This window comes from Neolamprologus brichardi, chromosome 2, assembly GCF_056152115.1.
Source record: "Neolamprologus brichardi isolate AB-2024 chromosome 2, ASM5615211v1, whole genome shotgun sequence".
Classification (NCBI taxonomy): domain Eukaryota; kingdom Metazoa; phylum Chordata; class Actinopteri; order Cichliformes; family Cichlidae; genus Neolamprologus; species Neolamprologus brichardi.
Window position 1 is genome coordinate 24,561,532 of NC_142105.1, and position 12,846 is coordinate 24,574,377.

Consider the following 12,846-nt stretch of genomic DNA (forward strand, 5'->3'; position numbering starts at 1 on the left):
CCTCTCTCTGTGTGTAGGATCACTACAACCGCAGCCTGCATGATGGACCTGCGCCGCTACCCTCTAGATGAGCAAAACTGCACCCTGGAGATTGAAAGCTGTAAGTACCGTTGTCCCTGACAACCAGCTCTCACACCCACACGAAGACATCGAATTAAAGAGATCCCACGTACGCATGCAGCTCGGAAAACCGTCCTGAAAACTGTCTGCCGGCCCAGTGGCACCGAGGTAGAAAGACAGTTGATAAGACAGGATGTAAAATGCTGAGAAAGGCTGATGAGATATCAAGAGATATGCATCAAGAAGAGGAACATCACTAATGGCTCAGTGACTGATAACATCCAGCCTAATTAATTCAACTGCTACTGCAGTGGCTTCCCAAGGCGAGGAGGAGCCTGATTAGGTCCAGTATTTCAGGAGGGTGCTGATAGTCGATGTTGTATTCAGCTTTCTCGTGAAGCCGCCTCCATGTTTGTGAAGTACAAAGACTCAGTTTCACGTGGAGTTTGTAATTGTACGTGATCCGGTGCTCTCGAGTCAGGGGAGCGAGGAAAGAGAGGAGAAAGACGAGGTCCTCTGCGTGTATTATCTGGGTCCCCTAGGAGAAGGATTATGGGGCTGGGATGTGGTGTAGGCCCAGTCTTCCCGGGTTTGATGACACCATTGCCAGCAACATTAAGCAGCACAAAAACAGCGCGGGTCAGAACCACCCCAACCCCCCCACCCCCCCCGCTGCTCCTCTCCCATTATGCTTGCCATCTCTCTCCCCATCACCCTCTCTTTCCGTTTCTCATCTCCTTTCTTCGCACGGTCTCATCCTCTTCTTTTTTTTCCCCTCCCAGCCTTTTTATCTCTCTCTCCATCACTCATATGCTCTTTTTTTCTCTCCTCCTCTCTCAGGCAGAAATACACACACACACACACACACACACACACAGCTCCAGTTTTGATCACCAGGCAGTATCTGCTCTCATATGGATTAACTGGCAACGGTTTTAACGTTGGAATCTCTTCATGCCAGAGCATGCTATTTTATTCAGACTAATGAGCCCAGAGAAGTCTCACTCCCCTTGATAAACTCAATGCATTTTTAACAGACACAAGTCTTAAAACCCCAGAAACCCCCGATACATCAGCGACTCACTGCTGCGGCTCAGGCCGCTGGACTCACGTGCTGCGCTGAACAGAAAAAAAAGAAAGCATTTCTTCCCCTCTAACACCAACTAATACGATCTGTTATGCACATATAAATGCTGACATACAGTATCCGTGCACATCTTTAGCTCAGGCACTCTTCACATCAGTCTTGATAGACCAGGTTGAGTGCAGTGATGTAATGCACTAACAGAGACAATGGTCTGGAACGAATGGAGCTACAAACTAACTGAATGTACTGGCCATAAACTGCTCCCTTCATATCGAAAAAAAACCCTCCCCTCTACCAAATGACTCAACACCCCGCTGATCCCCAGCCTGACGTAGCCGATAAGAACTTAACCGAGCTGCACCTCAACAGCAGCATGGTACACTAATTGGGGTAACGCTGTGACGATAACGCTAGAGCTTATTTATCTGCTGGTGTGGAGTTCCAGCATCCACTGCTTTATGCTCTGCAGATGCATTCAGTATTCAGTGCCGTAGTTTGCCCTGGCAAGAAAAGCTTTAATTAAAGAATAAGACTCATTTTAAACAAATATCGGAGAAGTTGGTGCTTCCTCTGCACCAGAGAGCTTCTGTGTTGCACTGATGGACATGCTTCTTCATTACTGTCATCACACACTGTGAGTTTGTTTTGAGTCGATCCCACGTACTTCATCCTGCTGCTGTGAATACTCACCAGAGCACCAAATGTGTTGCAGAACCTTAACAGATGCAGAATTTACTCCTGTTTGAGTAATATTGGCCATGAGCTACAGGACCCAGCTGTTTCGGGGGATTTCTTTTTTTTTTCTTTCAAACAAAAACAGCAAAAAAAAAAAGAAAGAAGAAGAAGAAAGAAAGAAAATCTGTATTTGTGTGCCATTACCTTAACTGTCAGTGATGCAAGATGTTAAAACCACCCTGGAGACAGAGTCTCTTTCTTACACAGCAGACACATCGCAGTAGGAAAAGCACAGGTATAAATAATACACTGAATGGTGGCTGTTGAGTTTCCTGACATTGTGCATGCAGGTTCGTGCAGAAGGAAGCCATTGCTGATATTATTAGTAACACCTGAGCTTCTCCAACTATGACAAATCAAAATGTCTGCTGTGAAAAAAAAAAGGCCTGTGGGTGAAGCCGGCTGCCCATCCGACCAATAACAACCCGACGTGACTAACTTCACCTTCAGTGTCAGCGCCATAGCAACAAAGAATTTTGTGTTAATTTTTAAAAATCAAAGCCTCGGAGTTTAATTATTCATCACATCTGAATAGGTCACTGCCTCTATTTTGAGCATGCGGCAGTCAAAGTGGAGCTTTGGAGTAGGGAGACGGCCATTCCCTGGGTGAGCCCACGACGCCGCTCCGTTGACTGTAGCAGGATAAAGTTCCGACGAGAACATGTTTCTTGGTGCATATACATGCTTCACACACAGAGAGTTGAAAATGCTGAGTGTTGATTAATTTTTTATATGCAGATAGGTTCCTTTGTCTCCATTCACGATGTGTGCAGCTATGTAGAAATTAGCTTCCTGCTTTAAAGTGCTGAAAAATAAACACGTTGTCAACCAGATAACTTCTTGCAGTTACACGAATTGTTTCAGGTTGATGGAAACAGGTTATGGAAACAAACCTGCAGTGAACCGGCAGCCACATATTTAGTGAGCGTCCCTCTGTTTCTTGTCCCGGTGATGGAGCTGAGAGACTTCTACTTCCTGCAAGTTCTTGAAATCACCAACAATCACCTCCTTCTTACGCTCATGGTTAATTTTGAGTGACAAATGGATGAATGCATGTTTATAGAGATTACGCTTACACAAAGTTTGTCATCAAATACTCAGAGCATCGCTCAAAGATTTCTGAGGGCTGTAAGTGTTTCTGTAATCTTCCCTGCTGTTTATAACCTTCAAATTTTAAAATGTGACAAGCCCCTAATGCAAAGATGGCCTCTGCAGCAGTGGCTGGCTAAATGGGAGATCTTAAATGTGTGTTAGTTTAATGATCCTCACCCTAACCACAACCATAGAGATTTGTTTCTGCAGTGAGCGCCGCGGGCCTTTTTTCTGGCTTGTGGCTCTTAAAGTCAAATTGCAACACCTCCTTAAATTTTAAACACTTTAAATACTTTAAACCAAAAGTGATTTCATATTTTTAGAGCCCTAAAATGGCACCTTCATTCTATTTTCCAAGAAAGCATAAAATATGTCGTTAAATTTCCTGTTATTTAAAGTTCCTAATCATCTTATGACCCTTCAGATGTAATCAGAGTTGGTGATGGCTGCTGTGGATATTGCCAAGCATTAAGTATAGTTAAGGGCAAAGACAGACAAAACCGCAGACAACGACTTTTAACATTGCAGCACTTTGCTGTGATATATTACAGAGCATTAATGGATGGTGATAATGTTTCTCTAAGTGTCCTGGCTTTTTTCCCCTGCAGATGGATACACCACAGACGATATTGAGTTTTACTGGCGAGGTGGAGACGGCGCAGTGTCCGGCGTGGACAGGATAGAGCTGCCTCAGTTCTCGATCGTCGACTACAAACTCATCTCCAAGAACGTCGTCTTCTCCACAGGTGCGCAGAAGCGTCACTGGGTTTTGCAGGTTTTAATTAGCATAAGCTGCTGCGTTAACAATTATTTGGCCTTTTAATTTTAACATAAAATCGACAGTCAGTATTAGAGAGAGAGAGAGTGTATGTGACAGGCTCGCTTGCGTCAAGGAAAATGTACTTGGTGTCACTGAGGAAACTCTATTTCTGTCCCACTTCCTCTGCTCCTTTGCCTCCTTCAGGTTCCTACCCCCGCCTGTCCCTCAGCTTTAAACTGAAGAGGAACATTGGTTACTTCATCCTGCAGACATACATGCCTTCCATCCTGATTACCATCCTCTCCTGGGTCTCCTTCTGGATCAACTACGATGCATCGGCTGCCAGAGTGGCCCTGGGTAGGATCAGCTCGCTTCTGCTCAGCGCTGACCCTCAGAAATAACCCAGAGCCAAATGATAGCAGAGCATGAAAAGAGCCATTTAACGTACATTATTATGCTCAGGATTTCTGCATTATTGTGTCTGTGCCGAGCCTGATGTTTTCCCTGTATTTTCTCAGCGTTTACTTTTTTTCCTCATTAGCTCTAAGCACAGTGAGTGATAGCAGAGTGTGATAGGCTGCCTGGCTAAATGTCTGTTGTTCAGAGATGACTATATGCATGAGTCATGCAGAGCGAGAGGCACTGCAGCTCGACCTTGAAGTGTGCTGTCTTTCTCTCATCCTGTCTGTCTTTTGGAGCCTCTCGCTGGCCGGAGATCGCAGCTTATCAGAGCCCGAGCGCAGCTGTATTTGTTTAAATGCACCGTGCACGTTGGAGCTCACGCTCTCACGCCAATGTCAAACTGGCACGTCGGTAGCTTTTGCGTTTTGCGCGTCTCTTTCTTGTCACACACCGTTTGTTTTTTCGGAAGTGGGGACGGCTGGCAGGTCAGAGTCCCAGACGGTGCGTTTAGAGGGTAACGTGATTTAAAGATGTCCCCCCACCCCCCTCCCGCTCTGCTCTCAGCGTCCTAACCAAAAGAGAACAAGTGCAGCCAATGGGGAGATGAGGCTCCGTGCTACAGTGACAGCGCTGGCTGCCGGGTTATTTATAATACGTGTGAATCTGACCAAATGCAGATTGTGCAGGCAGATGACTAATGTATCAAACACAATGTGTACATGTCAGGAAAGCAGGTGAATCGTGCTGTGACTAACAACAGATGTTTACAGTGGCAATGTGGCCCTTTTTTTAAAGCCTACAGTTTGTTCCATCATTTGGTTGCACGACGGGATGTAAGCTATCGCAGTCTCAGGTGTTTTTTTTAATCCATATGGACTCACATTCTCTCAAATTTGACTGCTTGCGTTCATTAAACACTATATATTGTACAGCATAAGAGCAAATGCATATGTTCCCGAGCATGTATACTTTGGAGATGAGCATCTGAGCTCAGTTAGTTTGATGCTGGGGCAAATTCCAGCGAAGCGAGAAAGACATCTGTGTTCATTCATTATGCACTGCCTCTATAGTAGATCCTCAGTTGTAAGCAGCTTATATAAAATGCAGAGTTGTGGCATCAGATGAAGAAAACTGTGCAGTTTGTTGCCTAAAACCAGTGGAATAAAATGGCAGACAGTAGCTATAGTGCACCATAGCCTGCACAGGGAATGACTCACCTATAGACTTGGGCAGAGCGGTGCTTTGGGCCAAACGCTAACATCAGCATGTTAAGCTCTGCATGCTAATGTGACCACACTGATGACTAACATCAAATTTAAAGGGTTCATCGTGGTAGTATTAGTATTAAGGTGTTAAATAATCAGGCCTCGTCTTATCTTAAAGACCTGATAGTATTGTATCACCCAAATAGAGCACTTTGCTCTCGTACTGCTAGTTTACTTGTGGTTTCTAGAGTATTTAAAAGTAGAATGGGAGAAGAGCCGTCAGCTTTCAGGCCCCTCTTCTGTGGAATCAGCTCCCAGTTTGGATTTGTGAGACGGACACTATCTCTGCTTTTAAGATTAGGCTTAAAACTTTCCTTTTTTGATAAACATATAGTTTGTGCTGGATCAGGTGACCCTAAATCCTCCCTTAGTTACACTGCAGTAGGTCTAGGCTGCTTTGGGCTTCCCATGATGCACTTTGTTTCTTGCCTTGCTCACTCATTATGTGTTTATAAACCACTCTGTGTTTTATCATTAGTTAATATTAATCTCTGGCTCTCTTCTACAGTGTTTTTTGTCCTGTCTCCCTCCCCCCAACCGGTCGCAGCAGATAGCTGCCCCTCTCTGAGCCTGGTGCTACTGGAGGTTTCTTCCTGTTAAAAGGGAGTTTTTCCTTCCCACTGTTTCCAAGTGCTTGCTCAAAGGGGGTAGTTTGACTGTTGGGATTTTCTCTGTATTATTGTATGGTCTTTACCTTACAGTATAAAGCACCTCAAGGCAACTCGGAAATACATAAATAAAATTTAATTTTAAAAAAAGTATTAGCATCATAAACACATGCTGCAGCTGCAGATCAGTTCTCGATTTGCTCTTAAAGCTTTAAATTCTAGACAGAAATCTGGATGAATTGCAAAAGTGATTATCATTATAACAGTTGAATATTGCGACTAAACTTCACTAACACCTGACACAAAACGTCACATGACTTTTGTCTCTGAAACTGTGACTCTGCTGATCTCCAGGGATCACCACGGTGCTGACCATGACCACCATCAACACCCACTTGCGAGAGACGCTCCCCAAGATCCCCTACGTGAAGGCTATTGACATGTACCTGATGGGGTGCTTTGTCTTTGTCTTCCTGGCCCTGCTGGAGTACGCCTTCGTCAACTACATCTTCTTCGGCCAGGGCCCCCAGCGACAGAAGAAGGCGGCCGAGAAAGCAGCCACCGCCAATAACGAGAAGCTGAGACCCGACCCCAACAAGGTACGTGCGCGAGCCGAGCTCCTCCAAAGGTATCCGTGTTGTCAGTTAATGTGCGTGTTTGTTTCTGTGCGAGAAAATTACCTCTTCTCCTTTCAAGGTCAATGTGATGCTGTGATCAATGCTTGATGTCCTTTACCAGCACTCTTTACTCCTGCTCTAGCTCTCCATTTCTCACTGGTTTAGCCCTGTGTATCAACTTTATTACTCAGCTAGGATCTGAAAGAGTGAATGCAGAAGCAATGACTGGCTTATACTTTATCTCCATATTTCTGTGTCTCCCAAAGGGCAAGGCGCCTCGGAAAAATCACTGGCTGTGGTGCCAAAGCCTTCTCTTTAAATTTTATTCAGCTGCTAAAGTTAGCAAGAACAACGGCAGCATAAGAAAAAAGAAATCAAACACCCTTTCCTTCTGAGTGTGGCAAGCTACGATTTCCCCCTAAGTAACAGTGCTGATTTTGTATGCTTGCAGTGGCTGGTGGGAAATGTAGTTCAGAGAGATGATGCTCTGTATGCCAGAATGAAACAGAGGGAAATTGACGCATATGACTCGATGTGGGATCCCATCTTTGTGGACGATGCCGCATTAGGACTAGGCGAGCAAAGAAATAAGGTACTGGAGGTTTTGAAAGTCAAAACTAACAATGTCATCAATCTGAATCAATCCAGATCAGAGGAAAATGCTGTAGTTTTTTTGTGCATTTCTTTGATTTTTTATAGATTTTTTAAGGCAACCTTGATCATCACTCCCACCATTGTGTTTTTTTCCCTCTCTTGGTTTGCTCTTCATGCATTTTCCTGACAAACATGGCTTAGCAGTTTGATTTCTGCAGGCATTAATTTAATCTTAACTTGGGCTGTACATCTGAATTAATGGGAAATGAGAACAAGAGAAATGAAAACATCAGTAGCTCCTCTTAAGATAATATCATCTAGGCCGAAATACTGTATCTCTAACGTGACTGATTAATCTCTTGAAACTAAGTGAAGCAATTGAAAAGAAAACAAAAGCAAAGAGGAAAAAAAAGCATCTCCAGATAAGAGAAAGAAATCATTTGCAGTTTGATGAAAAGCTCCAACTAAGTGGCTTCGCTTTAAACCCCCTAAAAAAAAATCAACAAAATGCATCAGGCTGACATTTACAGCAGGACGGGATTGGATTATTGGGATGTTTTTCCTCAGAAGTCAGGCTATGGATGAAGAAATGTTGATCCGAATTCACTTCCCACAACGTCTTTCCTGACCTGCCCTGAACCTTTTAGCCTCTCCTCCATCTTTGCAAAGTCCTTTACAGTTTCTCTCAACCTTCTCCTGTCACATTTTCCTTTTCCTTTGCTTTTCTCTTTTCTGTTTTTGTTCAGTTTGTCTTGTGAATCGACAGAATTTTAACCACACGCTGGTTGAAATTCTGACATGGCAATGAAGGTTTCTCCATGAGAATTAAGTTTGTGGAGTGCGTTGTGCTTTTCCAGGAGTGTTATCTCATAGTCTTGTGGTTGTATTGTCACTCAGATAACGACGACAGATGATCAATGATTTATTTAGAGCTTTTTTTAAAGTGCTTAAAATCTTTTCTTCACTGTAAGTAACACGATTTTTGACTCATTTGCATTACCCATTCTAGCACCCCATCAGTGTTTTTACACAGTAAACTGCATAATTATCATTACAACTTCAATTATAATTTTGCTAGACGTAGACTGAACGCTCCAAAATTTCCTCCCTGGCAGTAACTTCTCATGGCTGCGCCTGTTTTGTTTTGTTTTGTTTGCACCTTCACACAGATGACCCCCGACGACAACATCCTCTTCAGCACCCTGGAGATGAAGAATGAGATGGGCGGCGCCGGGGATCTGTCCCGGGGCCTAGGAGCACCCGGAGACCCCCGCAACACCATGCTGGCCTATGATAGCTCGACGCTGCAGTACCGCAGGGCAGCCATGGCACGCCAGAACTATGGCCACAGCGCCTTGGAGCGCCACGCCCAGAAGAAGTCGCGCCTACGGAGACGGGCTTCCCAGCTCAAGGTGAACATCCCAGACCTGTCTGACGTGAACTCTATTGACAAGTGGTCCAGGATGATCTTCCCCACTGTCTTCTCCTTCTTCAACGTGGTCTACTGGCTTTACTACGTCCATTAAACCGAGCCGGCTCGCGGCAGGCATGTAAAGAAAGAGGGAAGAAGGGGAGGAGGGAAAAAATAAGAGGAGATGAGAGAGAGGATGTGTGTGAGAGAGAGAATGTGAGATGAACAGTGCACCGACTTTTTTTAGGTGGTTCGTTTTAGAGAAAATACGGAGATACAAAAGACTTTTAGACGGACTGCAGCAGCACCCAACACTTCAGTCGGCAGTGACTCTTTTAGGATTTGGGAAACACCTTCAAATCGACTGTCAAGCTCTTGAAAAAAGAAGAGAGAGTTTTAAAAAGACAGAAACGGTGCCTGTTCCAGAATTTCAATATATCACTAATATTTGTCATTCGTAGCTTACTCTCTGTGGATCAAATATTTATGCTTGTGTTTGCATATACTTTTAAGGATTTCTTTTGTTTAGTATCTATTTACTTCGTAGCCGAGCTGTCTGCATCCAGGAAAGCTTTATAAATGATTTTAAAGGAGTCATCCTTGGATAGTCTATTTTCCTATAATTATTGTATATCAAAAACATCCTTTAAAAGCATGCTTATGTTTGATTTCATTTGCATCTCACGATGATGATGATGATGATGGAGTGCAAAGCATTTTTAGTTGTGCTAGTAGAGGTTGTCCTGTCAGCTAACGTTTGCAGCTTTGGCTTAGCACGACTCACCTGGGTGGATTGTTTTGAGCGTCGCTGGATGGGAACAGGTGGACAGCAGGGGGCGTGCTCTTCTCTGGATGTCTATGTGGGGCTTTCGTGGTGGCAACGCTCAACAGGAAAAGCTTGCTGTGTGCCGAAAGAAGAGTGGACACTGAAGCTTCAGCCAAGTTTCTGTTTTCGCTTTTGCCGATGGAATCGAATCCATTTCACCACGCGTGTTTATTTCTTCTTCTTTTCTTTTTCTCGTTTGTTTTGTTTGACTTGACTCCCTAAACTTTCCGCCATCACGCAAGGAGCTCGAGAGGCTTGGAACGGCTTCAACGCAACCTAGGCTGCTGTGGGGACTTTGAGCTGAGTTTCATTGCAACCAGACTTGCTGCATAAATATGGCAATCCACAATCCATCATTATCAGTAGAATTGAATGATAGAAGTATGATGCGTTCCATTGTGCTTATAGGTTTCTGTTTTGAAAAAAAATGTAGATAAACATAAAGTCATATTTAAAGAAAAAGAGATGATTCATTTTTATAAACCAGTACTCACATTATTGTGTAAATATTACGGATTTATTCTATTTAAATGGGTCTTCGTTGTTGTTTTTGCAGTTGAATTACAGATCAAATGTTCCATTCAGTCGAGAAAATAAAAAGATAACGAAAAAAGAAAAGAGCAATTTAACTGAGGATAAAAAAAAGAAAGAAAAAGAAAACACAATTCACAACTTTGCTGACTCTGTACCTTTTGGGATTTTCTCTCTTTTTTTCTTTTTAATGGACTCTTAAAAGCATCTACTTGCTGAAACTAAAGCACTTCCAGACACCAGTGACTTTTGGGTCAATGTTTTGCTCTCCGGAAACGACTTAACAAGGACCCCACTATCCAGGCATTGAAGTCAGGCATATTTTGTACAAAGTTTCTGTAAATTCCAATTGTAATATTTCATAATGACTGTAAATATCTTGTGTAATGATTGTCAGCAATTATGAAGATGTATCTAAATTCAATTAAAACTCAATTCAGTCTATCACTTCAACAACAGAGTACATGGGTGGCAGTTTTATGTGTCCTGCATGAATGAGAGCCTGATTACTGACTGTCTGAGCTGCATGGCTGATTGAGTGTCTGCATGAGCGAATGAACAACTGAGCCCAGCACGGGGAATGAGTAGGCATGTGAGAGGAGCAAATGTAGGGGTGAACAGAGAGTCGGGAGTGCTGCAGCTGGGACTGTTGGCTGCATAATGGATGGAGTGGAGGAGTTGGAGTGAGAGGCCGTGGCGGTGGTCTAGGCTGGCTGTGATGGGCTTGGCTGGGGTTTGAGCGGGGCTGAGCTTAACCCGGGCCTCGGGGGGGGCATTAACGCAGAGAGCCATAGATATGGAGGCACTCTGCAGACTCGACTGTGGCCCTCTGGCTGAAGCCACGAAGAGAAAGAAAATAAAGGACAAGAAAGAGAACGAGCCATCCATGCAACCATCCGTGCCACGACCTCTCGCTGCATCCTCCCCGTCACGCAGCAAAAGCGAGTGCACTCTGCGTGCACTGGCTGACCACTTAAATGGATGCTGGTGAATATTTAATGGTGCAAAACACTGAATATTTATTATTTAAAGCGGGATTTTGTTCTAGTGTGAAGCTAATGTCTGGGTTTTAAGCTGAGGAAAGTGAGGAAATAACTGGTGAATATAAAAAAAATCAGGCAAAAAATGCAGATGAAAATGCACAGAAAACCAAATTATCAGCCAAAGATTTCTGTCACTAAGCTCTGGAAAATAGAGGACAAAAAAACAGCGAGCCTGAGACAGCATCATCTTTGAGTGTTTTGTAGTTGCTGTTTGTTTATGAGAAAAAAAAGAGGAACTACATTTTACGTTTGAATAGGACTCTGCATGTGTGAAGCTGCTGGGAGTAAAAAGAAAAACTATCTCAAAAAGCAAATTGGTGTAAAAACTGATGTAATGTGACATGTAACCTTGTTCCTCCATGCATCACTAAAAAAGCAGCTCCACACGACTGTTGCCCGCTCAGTATAACAGATGTATTATCTCACTACAGAAGACAGATGGTTTGTGCTAAATTGGCCCTCTCTCCCTCTCTTTCTCTTTTTCAAAAAGGGCATTAGTGTTGTCATGTAAGGGGGGGGGGGGGGGGGGGGGGGGGGGGGGGGGGGGGAATGAAAGGCAGATGCTTTCTACTTTGTTGTGTTTCCATGTCACTGGCATAATTAGTAATGCACAGACCTCTGTTCTGTGGAATCTGGTGTGTGCGTGTTGTTGTTCCAAGACCGTGTTTGTTACTGTGTGTGTGTGTGTGTGTGTGTGTGTGTGTGTGTGTGTGTGGATTCACAGCTGCGCCACTGTGAAAGTCGGTGTGCCAGCCAAGCCAAACCCAGCCAGAGCTGACTGGGACGGGTGAGAGGGTGAGTCTGCCGCACTCCCTTAATGCTACACCCAAAGCCACCCCCCTCCTCGCTGTAAACATATTTGATGGAAAAACACGCTGTGCTCCCCGGTGAAGCTGAACCTGATTGTATCATCTGTTCTGTAACAAAATAAATCACCTGCAAGGTCATGCGTGGCATCCTTACTGTGTGTAAAATACTACATATAGATTTACTGCAGTCACTATAAATATGCCTGAAGTTTAAATTTAAGCACGTTAAACGACTGACCCGGTGCAAATCAGGCCTCCTTAAACAGGTTTGGCAGACTGCTTTGGAAAAGACAACATATGTCAACATGAGGAAGTGAAAAGCATCCTACATGCTTGCCATCTGTGCAAGAGGCTGCTTTGCTGTAGTCCATCAAACATAGACTCGCACACATGCATGTGAGCAGTTCCGCTCACAGACTCCAACATGATTAATGCCATCAAAGTTCCAGCTCTCGACACGCCCGTCCGGAAAATTCTACATCTGTCCTCGTAAAGCGGTGACAAGAAGTCACCTGTGAAGCTTCTGTTGCTGACCTCTGACCTTTCTGCAGAGACAGCAGACCATGAGCATTGGAATTTATTTCTCCCGTGCACCAATAAAGAGCCTTGCTATCCATTGCCAGTTTCTCTTCATATATACTGGCCCTGGGCAGTCTGTTCAGTGTTGTGCTGTCAGTTCAAATCTCCCTATGACCCACTGCACCAATTTTCTGCTCTGTAACTATGACATTGTCAGCTTTTCAGGGCCTTTGACTTGCATATGTGATAGTAGCTTTTTGTTTATGTGTGTTATTTTTTTAATCAACACCCAAAGTCTGTAATATACCGACAACACACTACACAGACTCACCACACTGAAGTGTAAGATTTTTTCAGCTGAAAACATGATATAACTTAAGGAAGCCAAACTGAAATCAGCTGATTCATTGAGACACATCACAACAATTTTTTTGGGTGTAATCACCTGGCTTACTTTCCCCTGACAGCTCAAGCACGAGGAATGCAA

General features: G+C 43.9%; 1 protein-coding gene across 2 annotated transcripts in view; it reads left to right on the plus strand.

The window, feature by feature from the left end:
* gabrb2a (gamma-aminobutyric acid type A receptor subunit beta2a) overlaps positions 1–10,444 on the plus strand; it is a 31,639-nt gene extending 21,195 nt beyond the window's left edge. The window contains exons 5-10 of one of the 2 annotated variants that reach the window (XM_006781530.3): positions 18–100; positions 3,583–3,720; positions 3,939–4,091; positions 6,364–6,608; positions 7,078–7,218; positions 8,390–10,444. In XM_006781530.3, coding sequence (XP_006781593.1) covers positions 18–100; positions 3,583–3,720; positions 3,939–4,091; positions 6,364–6,608; positions 7,078–7,218; positions 8,390–8,746 — 1,117 coding nt within the window. In that variant the 3' untranslated portion in view covers positions 8,747–10,444. The remainder of the gene's footprint in view (positions 1–17; positions 101–3,582; positions 3,721–3,938; positions 4,092–6,363; positions 6,609–7,077; positions 7,219–8,389) is intronic. The other variant, XM_006781531.3, reaches the window with a different exon arrangement.
* The last annotated feature ends 2,402 nt before the right edge of the window (positions 10,445–12,846 follow it).